The 19246-nt window shown below is 46.4% G+C and overlaps 1 protein-coding gene across 1 annotated transcript in view; it reads left to right on the top strand.

Moving 5' to 3' along the window:
• Positions 1-19246, top strand: part of LOC112248043 (multidrug resistance-associated protein 1-like) — a 71434-nt gene that overhangs the window by 19602 nt on the left and 32586 nt on the right. Inside the window, exons 2-8 of the mRNA XM_042316049.1 lie at positions 2530-2706; positions 4472-4597; positions 9341-9478; positions 14470-14595; positions 15747-15808; positions 16375-16506; positions 18383-18589. Of these exons, the coding sequence (XP_042171983.1) occupies positions 2530-2706; positions 4472-4597; positions 9341-9478; positions 14470-14595; positions 15747-15808; positions 16375-16506; positions 18383-18589 (968 nt within the window). The remainder of the gene's footprint in view (positions 1-2529; positions 2707-4471; positions 4598-9340; positions 9479-14469; positions 14596-15746; positions 15809-16374; positions 16507-18382; positions 18590-19246) is intronic.

Below are 19246 nucleotides of genomic sequence, written 5' to 3'. Positions count from 1 at the left end.
CTATCATACTACTATGACTGACCCTGTACAACAACACCTATCATACTACTATGACCCTGTAAAACAACACATATCATACTACTATGACCCTGTAAAACAACACCTATCATAGTACTATGACTGGCCCTGTACAACAACACCTATCATACTACTATGACTGACCCTGTAAAACAACACCTATCATACTACTATGACTGACCCTGTAAAACAACACCTATCATACTACTATGACTGACCCTGTACAACAACACCTATCATACTACTATGACTGACCCTGTACAACAACACCTATCCTACTACTATGACTGACCCTGTAAAACAACACCTATCATAGTACTATGACTGACCCTGTACAACAACACCTATCATACTACTATGACTGACCCTGTAAACAACACCTATCATACTACTATGACTGACCCTGTAAAACAACACCTATCATACTACTATGACTGACCCTGTAAAACAACACCTATCACCCTACTATGTCTGACCCTGTAAAACAACACCTATCACACTACTATGACTGACCCTGTAAAACAACACCTATCATACTACTATTACTGACCCTGTAAAACAACACCTATCATACTACTATGACTGACCCTGTAAAACAACACCTATCATAGTACTATGACTGACCCTGTACAACAACACCTATCATACTACTATGACTGACCCTGTAAAACAACACCTATCATACTACTATGACTGACCCTGTACAACAACACCTATCATACTACTATGACTGACCCTGTAAAACAACACCTATCATAGTACTATGACTGGCCCTGTACAACAACACCTATCATACTACTATGACTGACCCTGTACAACAACACCTATCATACTACTATGACTGACCCTGTACAACAACACCTATCATACTACTATGACCCTGTAAAACAACACATATCATACTACTATGACCCTGTAAAACAACACCTATCATAGTACTATGACTGGCCCTGTACAACAACACCTATCATACTACTATGACTGACCCTGTAAAACAACACCTATCATACTACTATGACTGACCCTGTAAAACAACACCTATCATACTACTATGACTGACCCTGTACAACAACACCTATCATACTACTATGACTGACCCTGTACAACAACACCTATCCTACTACTATGACTGACCCTGTAAAACAACACCTATCATAGTACTATGACTGACCCTGTACAACAACACCTATCATACTACTATGACTGACCCTGTAAAACAACACCTATCATACTACTATGACTGACCCTGTAAAACAACACCTATCATACTACTATGACTGACCCTGTAAAACAACACCTATCATACTACTATGACTGACCCTGTAAAACAACACCTATCATAGTACTATGACTGGCCCTGTACAACAACACCTATCATACTACTATGACTGACCCTGTACAACAACACCTATCATACTACTATGACCCTGTAAAACAACACATATCATACTACTATGACCCTGTAAAACAACACCTATCATAGTACTATGACTGACCCTGTAAACAACACCTATCATACTACTATGACTGACCCTGTAAAACAACACCTATCATACTACTATGACTGACCCTGTACAACAACACCTATCATACTACTATGACTGACCCTGTACAACAACACCTATCCTACTACTATGACTGACCCTGTACAACAACACCTATCATACTACTATGACTGACCCTGTACAACAACACCTATCATACTACTATGACTGACCCTGTAAAACAACACCTATCATACTACTATGTCTGACCCTGTACAACAACACCTATCATACTACTATGACTGACCCTGTACAACAACACCTATCACCCTACTATGTCTGACCCTGTAAAACAACACCTATCACACTACTATGACTGACCCTGTAAAACAACACCTATCATACTACTATGACTGACCCTGTAAAACAACACCTATCATACTACTATGACTGACCCTGTAAAACAACACCTATCATACTACTATGACTGACCCTGTAAAACAACACCTATCATCCTACTATGTCTGACCCTGTACAACAACACCTATCATACTACTATGTCTGACCCTGTAAAACAACACCTATCATACTACTATGACTGACCCTGTAAAACAACACCTATCATCCTACTATGTCTGACCCTGTACAACAACACCTATCATACTACTATGTCTGACCCTGTAAAACAACACCTATCATACTACTATGTCTGACCCTGTAAAACAACACATTACACTGCACCTATCAAAACACCAATGCTTCCATTTGTTTGTCACACTCTCTCCCTCTTAAGACTGGAACCTGACCTGGTGCACCCCCCACCCAGACCTGACCCAATGCTGCCATTTGTCTGCTACATATTCTAACACTCTCCTCTCCCTCCATCCCTCCCCCATCCCTCCTTCTCTCTCTCAGGACTGGAACCTAACCTGGTACACCCCTCACCCAGACCTGACCCAATGCTGCCATTTGTCTGCTACATATTCTAACACTCTCATCTCCCTCCATCCCTCCTTCTCTCTCTCAGGACTGGAACCTGACCTGGTACACCCCTCACCCAGACCTGTCCCAATGTTTCCAGCATACGGTCCTGGTGTGGTTCCCCTGTATGTACCTGTGGTCCTGCGGTCCTCTCTACCTGGTCTACCTCTGGTTCACTGGCCAGGGAGGCATCTCTCTGACCAGCCTCTGCTGTGCCAAAACTGTGAGTCTCTGTGACACACACACACACACACACACACACACACACACACACACACACACACACACACACACACACACACAGACACAGAAACAGACAGAAACAGACAGACAGACAGACAGACAGACAGACAGACAGACAGACAGACAGACAGACAGACAGACAGACAGACAGACAGACAGACAGACAGACAGACAGACAGACAGACAGACAGACAGACAGACAGACATACATATTACATCTATATCCTGCTACCATCTAACAGAACATTACATCTATATCCTGGTACCATCTGACATATTACATCTATATCCTGTTACCAGCTGACATATTTCATCTATATCCTGCTACCATGTGACAGAACATTACATCTATATCCTGGTACCATCTGACATATTACATCTATATCCTGTTACCAGCTGACATATTTCATCTATATCCTGCTACCATGTGACAGAACATTACATCTATATCCTGCTACCATCTAACAGAACATATTACATCTATATCCTGCTACCATCTAACAGAACATTACATCTATATCCTGCTACCATCTAACAGAACATCACATCTATATCCTGCTACCATCTAACAGAACAGTACGTCTATATCCTGCTACCATCTAACAGAACATTACATCTATATCCTGCTACCATCTAACCGAACATTACATCTATATCCTGATACCATCTGACAAAACATTACATCTATATCCTGCTACCATCTAACAGAACATTACATCTATATCCTGCTACCATCTAACATATTACATCTACATCCTGCTACCATCTAACAGAACATTATATCTATATCCTGCTACCATCTGACAAAACATTACATCTATATCCTGCTACCATCTAACATATTACATCTATATCCTGCTACCATCTAACAGAACATCACAGCTATATCCTGCTACCATCTGACAAAACATTACATCTATATCCTGCTACCCTCTAACATAGTACATCTATATCCTGCTACCATCTAACAGAACATTACATCTATATCCTGCTACCATCTAACAGAACAGTACATCTACATACTGATCAGTATATTTATTGTAATTGTGTAATTGTGTTTGTACCCCTCATTGTTTGTGTTTAAACTAACTCCTGTCTCCTCTCTGTAGGTGCTGGGTCTGTGTTTAAACTAACTCCTGTCTCCTCTCTGTAGGTGCTGGGTCTGTGTTTAAACTAACTCCTGTCTCCTCTCTGTAGGTGCTGGGTCTGTGTTTAAACTAACTCCTGTCTCCTCTCTGTAGGTGCTGGGTCTGTGTTTAAACTAACTCCTGTCTCCTCTCTGTAGGTGCTGGGTCTGTGTTTAAACTAACTCCTGTCTCCTCTCTGTAGGTGCTGGGTCTGTGTTTAAACTAACTCCTGTCCCCTCTCTGTAGGTGCTGGGTCTGTGTTTAAACTAACTCCTGTCCCCTCTCTGTAGGTGCTGGGTCTGTGTTTAAACTAACTCCTGTCCCCTCTCTGTAGGTGCTGGGTCTGTGTTTAAACTAACTCCTGTCCCCTCTCTGTAGGTGCTGGGTCTGTGTTTAAACTAACTCCTCTCCCTGGGTCTGTGTTTAAACTAACTCTCTGTAGGTGCTGGGTCTGTGTTTAAACTAACTCCTGTCCCCTCTCTGTAGGTGCTGGGTCTGTGTTTAAACTAACTCCTGTCTCCCTCTCTGTAGGTGCTGGGTCTGTGTTTAAACTAACTCCTCTCCCCCTCTGTAGGTGCTGGGTCTGTGTTTAAACTAACTCCTCTCCCCTCTCTGCAGGTGTTGGGTCTGTGTTTGGTATCCTTTGGCTTCCTAGAGGTGTTCTATGTGCTGGTGGAGAGGAGTGCAGAGATACACCAACACATGGTCTTCCTGCTTAGCCCCGTTATACGCAGCCTTACTATGGTAAGAAGAGGGAGGGAGGGGTGCAGAGATACACCAACACATGGTATTTCATGAGAGTGAGTGAAGAGAGAGAGAGATAAAGGTACGTATGTAGAGAGACAGAGAGAAGCAGGGAGATAGAGAGAGATGAAGGTAGTCAGGGAGAGAGAAGATACAGAGTGAGATAAAGTTATGTAGAGAGAGAAGAAGAGAGTGAGATAAAGTTATGCAGAGAGAAGAAGAGAGTGAGATAAAGTTATGTAGAGAGAGAAGAAGAGAGAGAGATAAAGTTATGTAGAGAGAGAAGAAGAGAGTGAGATAAAGTTATGTAGAGAGAGAAGAAGAGAGTGAGATAAAGTTATGTAGAGAGAGAAGAAGAGAGAGAGATAAAGTTATGTAGAGAGAGAAGAAGAGAGAGATAAAGTTATGTAGAGAGAGAAGAGAGAGAGATAAAGTTATGTAGAGAGAGAAGAGAGAGATAAAGTTATGTAGAGAGAGAAGAAGAGAGTGAGATAAAGTTATGTAGAGAGAGAAGAAGAGAGAGAGATAAAGTTATGTAGAGAGAGAAGAGAGAGATAAAGTTATGTAGAGAGAGAAGAGAGAGATAAAGTTATGTAGAGAGAGAAGAAGAGAGTGAGATAAAGTTATGTAGAGAGAGAAGAAGAGAGTGAGATAAAGTTATGTAGAGAGAGAAGAAGAGAGTGAGATAAAGTTATGTAGAGAGAGAAGAGAGAGAGATACAGTTATGTAGAGAGAGAAGAGAGTGAGATAAAGTTATGTAGAGAGAGAAGAAGAGAGTGAGATAAAGTTATGTAGAGAGAAGAAGAGTGATAAAGTTATATAGAGAGAGAAGAGAGAGAGATAAAGTTATGTAGAGAGAGAAGAAGAGAGAGAGAAAGTTATGTAGAGAGAGAAGAAGAGAGTGAGAAGGTTATGCAGAGAGAAGAAGAGAGTGAGATAAAGTTATGTAGAGAGAGAAGAAGAGAGAGAGATAAAGTTATGTAGAGAGAGAAGAAGAGAGAGAGATACAGTTATGTAGAGAGAGAAGAGAGAGATAAAGTTATGTAGAGAGAGAAGAAGAGAGAGAGATAAAGTTATGTAGAGAGAGAAGAAGAGAGAGAGATAAAGTTATGTAGAGAGAAGAAGATAGAGAAAGTTATGTAGAGAGAGAAGAGAGAGAGATAAAGTTATGTAGAGAGAGAAGAAGAGAGAGAAAGTTGTGTAGAGAGAAGAAGAGAGTGAGATAAAGTTATGTAGAGAGAGAAGAGAGAGAGATAAAGTTATGTAGAGAGAGAAGAGAGAGAGAAAGTTGTGTAGAGAGAAGAAGAGAGTGAGATAAAGTTATGTAGAGAGAGAAGAAGAGAGAGAGAGAGAGCTAGAAGGAGAGCTCCCCCAGAATAACTAACCTACTGAACCCTGACACACATACTAAACTAGGACCACCCTGACAAGCTGAACCCTGAGCCGAAGCCAAGTGCCTCAGGGACAAGGTCCCATCAGTTAGGGAAACAGACACAGACAGACAACACAAACTGCGAATTATCCAAAGCTGTGGTTGGTGATGCAGACACCACAGTCTAACATGTTACAGTTCAGGAGCTTTATAAACACACACACACACACACACACACACACACACACACACACACACACACACACACACACAGGGAGAGACAAGATACCAAACTGAGAGCTTTATAAAACACAGGAACACCAGATACCTCACAGAGATATTGTATGAAAGGCTGTGAAGTCATAGTAGTTAATGATATCAGTGCTGTTCAGCCTCATTAAAATCTCCTCCACCGTGATCCTCGTGTCTTGTCACCTGTGATCTTACCAGCGGGAGTGAAAACCTAAAGTAAGACCTAACCTAAAGAATACACAGTCCACCAGGTCTTCAGTTACACATCCTTTAGCAGACACTCAGCCAGCCAACAGACTGAGGGTTATAGCTAGACCTGCATTCATCCTTTAGCAGACACTCAGCCAGCCAACAGACTGAGGGTTATAGCTAGACCTGCATTCATCCTTTAGCAGACACTCAGCCAGCCAACAGACTGAGGGTTATAGCTAGACCTGCATTCATCCTTTAGCAGACACTCAGCCAGCCAACAGACTGAGGGTTATAGCTAGACCTGCATTCATCCTTTAGCAGACACTCAGCCAGCCAACAGACTGAGGGTTATAGCTAGACCTGCATTCATCCTTTAGCAGACACTCAGCCAGCCAACAGACTGAGGGTTATAGCTAGACCTGCATTCATCCTTTAGCAGACACTCAGCCAGCCAACAGACTGAGGGTTATAGCTGGACCTGCATTCATCCTTTAGCAGACACTCAGCCAGCCAACAGACTGAGGGTTATAGCTAGACCTGCATTCATCCTTTAGCAGACACTCAGCCAGCCAACAGACTGAGGGTTATAGCTAGACCTGCATTCATCCTTTAGCAGACACTCAGCCAGCCAACAGACTGAGGGTTATAGCTAGACCTGCATTCATCCTTTAGCAGACACTCAGCCAGCCAACAGACTGAGGGTTATAGCTAGACCTGCATTCATCCTTTAGCAGACACTCAGCCAGCCATGAGGGTTTTAGCTAGACCTGCATTCATCCTTTAGCAGACACTCAGCCAGCCAACAGACTGAGGGTTATAGCTAGACCTGCATTCATCCTTTAGCAGACACTCAGCCATTATAGCTGGACCTGCATTCATCCTTTAGCCACAGACAGACTGAGGGTTATAGCTAGACCTGCATTCATCCTTTAGCAGACACTCAGCCAGCCAACAGACTGAGGGTTATAGCTAGACCTGCATTCATCCTTTAGCAGACACTCAGCCAGCCAACAGACTGAGGGTTATAGCTAGACCTGCATTCATCCTTTAGCAGACACTCAGCCAGCCAACAGACTGAGGGTTATAGCTAGACCTGCATTCATCCTTTAGCAGACACTCAGCCAGCCAACAGACTGAGGGTTATAGCTAGACCTGCATTCATCCTTTAGCAGACACTCAGCCAGCCAACAGACTGAGGGTTATAGCTAGACCTGCATTCATCCTTTAGCAGACACTCTGGTGGTTTTATTGCCAGCCAACAGACTGAGGGTTATAGCTAGACCTGCATTCATCCTTTAGCAGACACTCAGCCAGCCAACAGACTGAGGGTTATAGCTAGACCTGCATTCATCCTTTAGCAGACACTCAGCCAGCCAACAGACTGAGGGTTATAGCTAGACCTGCATTCATCCTTTAGCAGACACTCAGCCAGCCAACAGACTGAGGGTTATAGCTAGACCTGCATTCATCCTTTAGCAGACACTCAGCCAGCCAACAGACTGAGGGTTATAGCTAGACCTGCATTCATCCTTTAGCAGACACTCAGCCAGCCAACAGACTGAGGGTTATAGCTAGACCTGCATTCATCCTTTTTAGCAGACACTCAGCCAGCCAACAGACTGAGGGTTATAGCTAGACCTGCATTCATCCTTTAGCAGACACTCAGCCAGCCAACAGACTGAGGGTTATAGCTAGACCTGCATTCATCCTTTAGCAGACACTCAGCCAGCCAACAGACTGAGGGTTATAGCTAGACCTGCATTCATCCTTTAGCAGACACTCAGCCAGCCAACAGACTGAGGGTTATAGCTAGACCTGCATTCATCCTTTAGCAGACACTCAGCCAGCCAACAGACTGAGGGTTATAGCTAGACCTGCATTCATCCTTTAGCAGACACTCAGCCAGCCAACAGACTGAGGGTTATAGCTAGACCTGCATTCATCCTTTAGCAGACACTCAGCCAGCCAACAGACTGAGGGTTATAGCTAGACCTGCATTCTCATACTACTACAGAGAATATAGCAAATAGTTTCAGCTGTTGCTCTGACGTGCTTGGAGTTCTTAATGGGTGGGGTTTGCCATTTTGGGACTATTCTATTGGACAAGGCAAACTCAATCAAGCACAGATAAAGTATTTGAAATGATTTCCAATGGTATTTGAACCCAGGTTTGGTTCTAGCACTCTGCCTTCCGAACATAAACCAATACATCAGGGTTCCCCAACTGGCGGACCATGGGTGGTTTTAATTGACCCATGGGTGGTTTTAATTGGCCCATGGGTGGTTTTAATTGGCCCATGGGTGGTTTTAATTGGCCCATGGGTGGTTTTAATTGGCCCGTGCAGGTTTTTATTTGGCCCATGGGTGGTTTTAATTGGCCCGTGCGGGTTTTTATTTGGCCCATGGGTGGTTTTAATTGGCCCGTGCGGGTTTTTATTTGGCCCATGGGTGGTTTTAATTGGCGCGTGGGGTTTTTATTTGGCCCATGGGTGGTTTTAATTGGCCCGTGCGGGTTTTTATTTGGCCCATGGGTGGTTTTACTTGGCTTGCAGGTGGGTTTTTTAATTGGCTTTTTTTTTTTTTTTTTGGTGTGTGGAATTTTGAATGTTGGAGATGAAAGACAAAAAAACACCAGGAAATCAGCTCCAAGTTATTTTCATTCAAGAAATCTGTTCCCAAGTATTCTTACGCATAATTAGAGAGACACGACATGATAATGTACAAGTGTAAGCAATGTTTAAAATGATGATGTTTTAGTCAAACACTATTTCTGTTTGGGCTTCTTGAGGTCAGTTTGCAGTCTACAAATCAGCTAAATCTAGTTGATGATTTGGTCTGCTCAATCTCTTCTGTCCATTCTCTTCTGGTTAATCTCTTCTGCTCAATGTCTCCATCTCTTCATCTCTCTCCTCATTCTCTCTCTCCAGCTCCTGGCAGTGTGTGTGATCCAGTGGGAGAGGATGAAGGGATGTCGTTCTTCCGTTCTTCTCTTCCTTTTCTGGACTCTGGCAGTGGTCTGCTCCCTCGTTCCACTCAGAGCCAACATACAGCAGATCATAGAAGAGGTGTGTGTGTGTGTGTGTGTGTGTGTGTGTGTGTGTGTGTGTGTGTGTGTGTGTGTGTGTGTGTGTGTGTGTGTGTGTGTGTGTGTGTGTGTGTGTGTGTGTGTGTGTGTGTGTGTGTGTGTGTGTGTGTGTGTGTGTGTGTGTGTGTCTGTGTCTGTGTGTGTCTGTGTGTGTGTGTGTGTGTGTCTGTGTGTGGTGTGTCTGTGTGTGTGTGTGTGTGTGTGTGTGTGTGTGTGTGTGTGTGTGTGTGTGTGTGTGTGTGTGTGTGTGTGTGTGTGTGTGTGTGTGTGTGTGTGTGTGTGTGTGTGTGTGTGTGTGTGTGAGGTCTATATGTCTACCTCGCTGTGGGCAGTGGAGGCTTTTACCAGTCTGTGGGTCCACAGTCATCCCTCCATCTGCTCTCTCCTCCATCTGCTCTCTCCTCCATCTCTCCTCCATCTGCTCTCTCCTCCATCTGCTCTCTCCTCCATCTGCTCTCTCCTCCATCTGCTCTCCCTCTGCATCTCTCCTCCATCTGCTCTCTCCTCCATCTGCTCTCTCCTTCATCTGCTCTCTTCTCCATCTGCTCTCTTCTCCATCTGCTCTCTCCTCCATCTGCTCTCTCCTACATCTGCCCTCCGCCCCATCTGCTCTCTCCTCCATCTGCTCCTCCATCTCTCTCTCTACTCCATCTGCTCTCTCCTCCATCTTCTCTCTCCTCCAACTTTCCTCCATCTCTCCATCCGTCTCCTGCTGTTCTCGCCCTCTCTCATTATGCCAACACACACAGCAATCAACATCTGGTTCCCTCACACAAACGTGGCCCTAAATCTCACAAAGACACGCTGTACATGATCTACAGTATGTATGTGGCATATGGAGGGTTGGGGTATGTAATTACCATCTGTTTATCCTGGGTGGGTTAGTCTAGTATCAGGTTTCATTGAGTTAACATATCATATCTGTTACAGTAGATGAATTGTCTGGTTTAGGTGGCTGACTTGCTTGGTTTAACGCATACAAACAATGTGGTGGTGTTGGATGCAGAACCAGCTAGGTTACCAGGCTTTAGGTCCAGTAGGAACCAGTTAGGTTACCAGGCTTTAGGTCCAGTAGGAACCAGCTAGGTTACCAGGCTTTAGGTCCAGTAGGAACCAGTTAGGTTACCAGGCTTTAGGTCCAGTAGGAACCAGTTAGGTTACCAGGCTTTAGGTCCAGTAGGAACCAGTTAGGTTACCAGGCTTTAGGTCCAGTAGGAACCAGTTAGGTTACCAGGCTTTAGGTCCAGTAGGAACCAGTTAGGTTACCAGGCTTTAGGTCCAGTATGAACCAGTTAGGTTTACAGGCTTTAGGTCCAGTAGGAACCAGTTAGGTTACCAGGCTTTAGGTCCAGTAGGAACCAGTTAGGTTTACAGGCTTTAGGTCCAGTAGGAACCAGTTAGGTTAACAGGCTTTAGGTCCAGTAGGAACCAGTTAGGTTACCAGACTTTAGGTCCAGTAGGAACCAGCTAGGTTACCAGACTTTAGGTGCAGTAGGAACCAGTTAGGTTACCAGGCTTTAGGTCCAGTAGGAACCAGCTAGGTTACCAGGCTTTAGGTCCAGTAGGAACCAGCTAGGTTACCAGGCTTTAGGTCCAGTAGGAACCAGTTAGGTTTACAGGCTTTAGGTCCCGTAGGAACCAGTTAGGTTACCAGGCTTTAGGTCCAGTAGGAACCAGTTAGGTTACCAGGCTTTAGGTCCAGTAGGAACCAGTTAGGTTACCAGGCTTTAGGTCCAGTAGGAACCAGCTAGGTTACCAGGCTTTAGGTCCAGTAGGAACCAGTTAGGTTACCAGGCTTTAGGTCCAGTAGGAACCAGTTAGGTTACCAGGCTTTAGGTCCAGTAGGAACCAGTTAGGTTACCAGGCTTTAGGTCCAGTAGGAACCAGTTAGGTTACCAGGCTTTAGGTCCAGTAGGAACCAGTTAGGTTACCAGGCTTTAGGTCCAGTAGGAACCAGTTAGGTTTACAGGCTTTAGGTCCAGTAGGAACCAGTTAGGTTACCAGGCTTTAGGTCCAGTAGGAACCAGTTAGGTTTACAGGCTTTAGGTCCAGTAGGAACCAGTTAGGTTACCAGGCTTTAGGTCCAGTAGGAACCAGTTAGGTTACCAGACTTTAGGTCCAGTAGGAACCAGCTAGGTTACCAGACTTTAGGTGCAGTAGGAACCAGTTAGGTTACCAGGCTTTAGGTCCAGTAGGAAACAGCTAGGTTACCAGGCTTTAGGTCCAGTAGGAACCAGCTAGGTTACCAGGCTTTAGGTCCAGTAGGAACCAGTTAGGTTACCAGGCTTTAGGTCCAGTAGGAACCAGTTAGGTTACCAGGCTTTAGGTCCAGTAGGAACCAGTTAGGTTACCAGGCTTTAGGTCCAGTAGGAACCAGTTAGGTTACCAGGCTTTAGGTCCAGTAGGAACCAGCTAGGTTACCAGGCTTTAGGTCCAGTAGGAACCAGTTAGGTTACCAGGCTTTAGGTCCAGTAGGAACCAGCTAGGTTTACAGGCTTTAGGTCCAGTAGGAACCAGTAAGGTTTACAGGCTTTAGGTCCAGTAGGAACCAGTTAGGTTACCAGGCTTTAGGTCCAGTAGGAACCAGTTAGGTTACCAGGCTTTAGGTCCAGTAGGAAGCAGCTAGGTTACCAGGCTTTAGGTCCAGTAGGAACCAGTTAGGTTACCAGGCTTTGGGTCCAGTAGGAACCAGTTAGGTTACCAGGCTTTAGGTCCAGTAGGAACCAGCTAGGTTACCAGGCTTTAGGTCCAGTAGGAACCAGTTAGGTTACCAGGCTTTAGGTCCAGTAGGAACCAGTTAGGTTACCAGGCTTTAGGTCCAGTAGGAACCAGCTAGGTTTACAGGCTTTAGGTCCAGTAGGAACCAGTTAGGTTACCAGGCTTTAGGTCCAGTAGGAACCAGTTAGGTTACCAGGCTTTAGGTCCAGTAGGAACCAGCTAGGTTACCAGGCTTTAGGTCCAGTAGGAACCAGCTAGGTTACCAAGCTTTAGGTCCAGTAGGAACCAGCTTAGGTTACCAGGCTTTAGGTCCAGTAGGAACCAGCTAGGTTACCAGGCTTTAGGTCCAGTAGGAACCAGCTAGGTTACCAGGCTTTAGGTCCAGTAGGAACCAGTTAGGTTACCAGGCTTTAGGTCCAGTAGGAACCAGTTAGGTTACCAGGCTTTAGGTCCAGTAGGAACCAGTTAGGTTACCAGGCTTTAGGTCCAGTAGAAACCAGCTAGGTTACCAGGCTTTAGGTCCAGTAGGAACCAGTTAGGTTTACAGGCTTTAGGTCCAGTAGGAACCAGTTAGGTTTATAGGCTTTAGGTCCAGTAGGAACCAGTTAGGTTTACAGGCTTTAGGTCCAGTTGGAACACTGAGAGTACAGTTGGAAGTCTGAGATTACAGTTGGAACACTGAGAGTACAGTTGGATGTCTGAGAGTACAGTTGGAAGTCTGAGAGTACAGTTGGATGTCTGAGAGTACAGTTGGAAGTCTGAGAGTACAGTTGGATTTCTGAGAGGACAGTTGGAAGTCTGAGAGTACAGTTGGAAGTCTGAGAGGACAGTTGGAACACTGAGAGTACAGTTGGAAGTCTGAGAGTACAGCTGGAACACTGAGAGTACAGTTGGAAGTCTGAGGGTACAGTTGGAAGTCTGAGAGTACAGTTGGAAGTCTGAGAGGACAGTTGGAACACTGAGAGTACAGTTGGAAGTCTGAGAGGACTGTTGGAACACTGAGAGTACAGCTGGAACACTGAGAGTACAGTTGGAAGTCTGAGAGTACAGTTGGAAGTCTGAGAGTACAGTTGGAACACTGAGAGTACAGCTGGAACACTGAGAGTACAGTTGGAAGTCTGAGATTACAGTTGGAACACTGAGAGTACAGTTGGATGTCTGAGAGTACAGTTGGAAGTCTGAGAGTACAGTTGGATGTCTGAGAGTACAGTTGGAAGTCTGAGAGTACAGTTGGATTTCTGAGAGGACAGTTGGAAGTCTGAGAGTACAGTTGGAAGTCTGAGAGGACAGTTGGAACACTGAGAGTACAGCTGGAACACTGAGAGTACAGTTGGAAGTCTGAGATTACAGTTGGAACACTGAGAGTACAGTTGGAAGTCTGAGATTACAGTTGGAAGTCTGAGGGTACAGTTGGATGTCTGAGAGTACAGTTGGAAGTCTGAGAGTACAGTTGGATTTCTGAGAGGACAGTTGGAAGTCTGAGAGTACAGTTGGAAGTCTGAGAGGACAGTTGGAACACTGAGAGTACAGTTGGAAGTCTGAGAGTACAGCTGGAACACTGAGAGTACAGTTGGAAGTCTGAGGGTACAGTTGGAAGTCTGAGAGTACAGTTGGAAGTCTGAGAGGACAGTTGGAACACTGAGAGTACAGTTGGAAGTCTGAGAGGACTGTTGGAACACTGAGAGTACAGCTGGAACACTGAGAGTACAGTTGGAAGTCTGAGGGTACAGTTGGAAGTCTGAGAGTACAGCTGGAACACTGAGAGTACAGCTGGAACACTGAGAGTACAGTTGGAAGTCTGAGGGTACAGTTGGAAGTCTGAGAGTACAGTTGGAAGTCTGAGAGTACAGTTGGAACACTGAGAGTACAGTTGGAACACTGAGAGTACAGTTGGAAGTCTGAGAGTACAGTTGGAAGTCTGAGATGACAGTTGGAACACTGAACACCATCAGATCTCTGAGAGTACAGGATGTGAAACAGGAGGATTTATTTGGCCGTGGTGGTCGAGGGCACTTCAGAATTCTAATATGTGAACCCCCGCTCAATTCTCCCTCTCCCTCTCCTTCTACTTCACCCTCCCCCTCACCCTCTCTCTCTCGCTCTCTTTGACTCAATTTCTCTCTCTCTCTCTCTCTCTCTCTCGTTCCCTCTCTCTTTCTCTCTCTCACTCTCTCTTTCGCTCCCCCTCTCTCTTTCTCTCTCTCTCTCTCACACAGTCTGTCAATAACCAATCACCCTCTTCCTGTGTTGCAGGGGTTCTTCACAGACGCGATGCGCTTCATAGCATTCTTCGTCTACTTCTCCCTGCAGCTGACCCAGCTCATCCTCAGCTGCTTCTCTGACCAACGCCCCAGCACAGACACACACACCTACAGAAAGGTACCCAACACAGACACACACACCTACAGAAAGGTACCCAACACAGACACACACACCTACAGAAAGGTACCAACCACAGACACCTACAGAAAGGTACCCAACACAGACACCTACAGAAAGGTACCCAGCACAGACACACACACCTCCAGACTGCATTGACAGACAAACACAATGCTCTTTTTCAGGCCATGTAGGAAGTGATTTTTAAAGGTAATTTACACTTGAGCCAACATCTGCAGTATTTATCATGAATGGGGATCTCTGCGAAGGTTGGGGAAATGGGTAGCTCAGGTCGCGGTGGTAAAACACCCTTTCATATCGGTAGAAGGTGCTTTCACAGTGGTAGAAGGTGCTTTCACAGCTGTAGAAGGTGCTTTCACAGCGGTAGAAGGTGCTTTCACAGTGGTAGAAGGTGCTTTCACAGTGGTAGAAGGTTCTTCACAGTGGTAGAAGGTGCTTTCACAGTGGTAGAAGGTTCTTCACAGTGGTAGAAGGTGCTTTCACAGTGGTAGAAGGTTCTTCACAGTGGTAGAAGGTGCTTTCACAGTGGTAGAAGGTGCTTTCACAGCTGTAGAAGGTGCTTTCACAGTGGTAGAAGGTGCTTTCACAGTGGTAGAAGGTGCTTTCACAGTGGTAGAAGGTGCTTTCACAGTGGTAGAAGGTGCTTTCACAGTGGTAGAAGGTGCTTTCACAGTGGTAGAAGGTGCTTTCACAGTGGTAGAAGGTGCTTTCACAGTGGTAGAAGGTGCTTTCACAGTGGTAGAAGGTTGCTTTCACAGTGGTAGAAGGTGCTTTCACAGTGGTAGAAGGTGCTTTCACAGTGGTAGAAGGTGCTTTCACAGTGGTAGAAGGTGCTTTCACAGTGGTAGAAGTGCTTTCACAGTGGTAGAAGTTGCTTTCACAGTGGTAGAAGGTGCTTTCACAGTGGTAGAAGGTGCTTTCACAGTGGTAGAAGGTGCTTTCACATCAATAGAAGGTGCTTTCACAGTGGTAGAAGGTGCTTTCACAGTGGTAGAAGGTGCTTTCACAGTGGTAGAAGGTGCTTTCACAGTGGTAGAAGGTGCTTTCACAGCGGTAGAAGGTGCTTTCACAGTGGTAGAACAAGCTTTGAATGAATCTGGGCCTAAGACCCTGTGTGTTATCCCCTACAGAACCCCTGTCCAGTGGAGGACGCCTCTTTCCTCTCTAAGATGCTCTTCTGGTGGTTTGGAGGGTAAGACTGGCAGCCTTATATTGTTACAATGATGGACATGAGATGTGTAGTTATAGGGGAAACCTAATAATTAATAAATGCCATTTATCAGATGCTTTTAATCTCTCCCTCCCTCCCTCCCTCCCTCCCTCCCTCCCTCCCTCCCTCCCTCCCTCCCTCCCTCCCTCCCTCCCTCCCTCCCCTCCCTCCCTCCCTCCCTCCCTCCCTCCCTCCTCCCCTCCCTCCCTCCCTCCCTCCCTCCCTCCCTCCCTCCCTCCCTCCCCCCTCCCTCCCTCCCCCTCCCTCCCTCCCTCCCTCCCTCCTCCTTCTCCTCCTCCCTCCTCCTCCTCTCCTCCCTTCCTCTTCCCCCTCCCTCCCTCCCTCCCTCCCTCCCTCCTCATCCTCCTCTCCATCCTCCTCCCTCCTCCTCTCCCCTCCCTCCTCCTCCTCCTCCCTCCCTCCTCCTCCCTCCTCCTCCTCCTCCTCCTCCTCCTCCCTCCTCCCTCCTCCTCCTCCTCCTCCTCCTCCTCCTCCTCCTCCTCCTCCTCCTCCTCCTCCTCCTCCTCCTTCCTCCTCTCCTCTGTCAGGTTGGTTATTAGGGGTTATCGTACTCCCCTGCAGGCAGAGGATCTCTGGTGTCTTAGAGAAGAAGACTCTTCAGACTGTATCATAGCAGACCTGGAGATTGACTGGGCCAGAGAGTGTACTAAACTACAACAGTAAGACTACGACACTATATACTACACACTACACCCTACACACTACACCCTACACACTACACACCACACCCTACACACTACACCCTACACACTACACCCTACACACCACACCCTACACACTACACACTACACCCTACACACCACACCCTACACACCACTCCCTACACACCACACCCTACACACTACACCCCACACCCTACACCCTACACACCACACTACACCCTACACACCACACTACACCCTACACACTACACCCTACACACCACACCCTACACACCACACCCTACACACCACACCCTACACACCACACCACACCCTACACACTACACCCTACACACCACTCCCTACACACCACACCACACCCTACACTACACCCTACACACCACACCCTACACACTACACCCTACACACTACACCCTACACACTACACACTACACCCTACACACTACACACTACACCACACCCTACACACTACACCCTACACACTACTCCCTACACACTACTCCCTACACACTACACCCTACACCCTACACACTACACACTACACACCAACACCACACACTACACACTACATACTACATACTACACATCACACCCTACACACTACACCCTACACACCACACTACACACTACACCCTACACACCCTACACCCTACACACACACCACACCCTACACACTACACCCTACACACCACACTACACCCTACACACTACACCCTACACACTACACCCTACACACCACACTACACCCTACACACCACATACCACACCCTACACACTACACACCACACCCTACACCCTACACACTACACCCTACACACTACACCCTACACACTACACCCTACACATCACACCCTACACACTACACCCTACACATCACACCCTACACACTACACCCTACACACTACACCCCACATACTACACCCTACACACTACACCCTACACACCACACTACACCCTACACACTACACCCTACACACCACACCCTACACACCACACCCTACACACTACACACCACACTACACCCTACACACTACACCCTACACACTACACCCTACACACCACACTACACCCTACACACTACACCCTACACACCACATACCACACCCTACACACTACACACCACACCCTACACCCTACACACTACACCCTACACCCTACACACTACACCCTACACATCACACCCTACACCCTACACATCACACCCTACACACTACACCCCACATACTACACCCTACACACTACACCCTACACACTACACCCTACACACTACATACTGTGAGTCCTAAACTGACAGAACAAACCCAGCTGTTTAATATCTCCCTCCACCAGAAAGGAGTGTGGCTGCCGTCCTACAGGTCCTAAACCCACACACTACACCCTACACCACACCCTACACACTACACCCTACACACTACACACCAGTCCCTACACACTACATCCTACACCCTACACACTACACACTACATACGGTGAGTCCTAAACTGACAGAACAGACCCAGCTGTTTAATATCTCCCTCCACCAGAAAGGAGTGTAGTCTGTCTGGCTGCCGTCCTACAGGTCCCAAACCCACACACTACACCCTACACCACACCCCACACACGACACCCTACACACTACACACCACTCCCTACATACTACACCCTACACACCACACCCCACACCCTACACACCACACGCTACACACTACACCCTACACCCTACACACTACACCCTGCACCCTACACACTACATACTACACCCTACACACCACACCCTACACCCTACACCCTACACACTACACCCTACACACTACACACTACACACTACATACTACATACGGTGAGTCCTAAACTGACAGAACAAACCCAGCTGTTTAATATCTCCCTCCACCAGAAAGGAGTGTAGTCTGTCTGGCTGCCGTCCTACAGGTCCTAAACTGACAGAACAGACCCAGCTGTTGAAGAAGCTGAGACAGGAACAGAACTCAGGGTTCTGTCTCTTCAGAGTTCTGGCTCGGAGCTTCGGACCTTTCTTCCTCAAAGGGACCCTCTTCCTCATCTTCCACGACGCCTTCATGTTCTCCATACCACAGGTGCTCAGGTGAGACCCAGAGTGTGTGGACCCTGGTCAGCGTTAGGACACTACGTTGACCCAGGAGAGAGTGCGTGGACTCTGGTCAACGTTAGGACATTACGTTGACCCAGGAGAGAGTGTGTGGACCCTGGTCAACGTTAGGACACTACATTGAATTGTAGGTCTAATAGAAAGTTATTACTTATCATAAATCACAAACACATTGTTGCTCCTCACCCATTCTCTCTTTTACATTTACCCACATTACAAAACCCTGTCCGAGTCCCAAATAACCCCCTAATTTACACACCCTACAAAACCCTGTCTGAGTCCCAAATAACCCCCTAATTTACACACCCTACAAAACCCTGTCTGAGTCCCAAATAACACCCTAATTTACACACCCTACAGAACCCTACTGGGTCCCAAATAACACCCTAATTTACACACCCTACAAAACCCTGTCTGAGTCCCAAATAACACCCTAATTTACACACCCTACAGAACCCTGTCTGAGTCCCAAATAACCCCCTAATTTACACACCCTACAAAACCCTGTCTGAGTCCCAAATAACACCCTAATTTACACACCCTACAGAACCCTACTGGGTCCCAAATAACACCCTAATTTACACACCCTACAAAACCCTGTCTGAGTCCCAAATAACACCCTAATTTACACAC

This window comes from Oncorhynchus tshawytscha, unplaced genomic scaffold (assembly GCF_018296145.1).
Source record: "Oncorhynchus tshawytscha isolate Ot180627B unplaced genomic scaffold, Otsh_v2.0 Un_contig_2548_pilon_pilon, whole genome shotgun sequence".
NCBI classification, from domain to species: Eukaryota; Metazoa; Chordata; class Actinopteri; order Salmoniformes; family Salmonidae; genus Oncorhynchus; species Oncorhynchus tshawytscha.
This window is presented reverse-complemented; position numbering and strand designations above follow the sequence as displayed.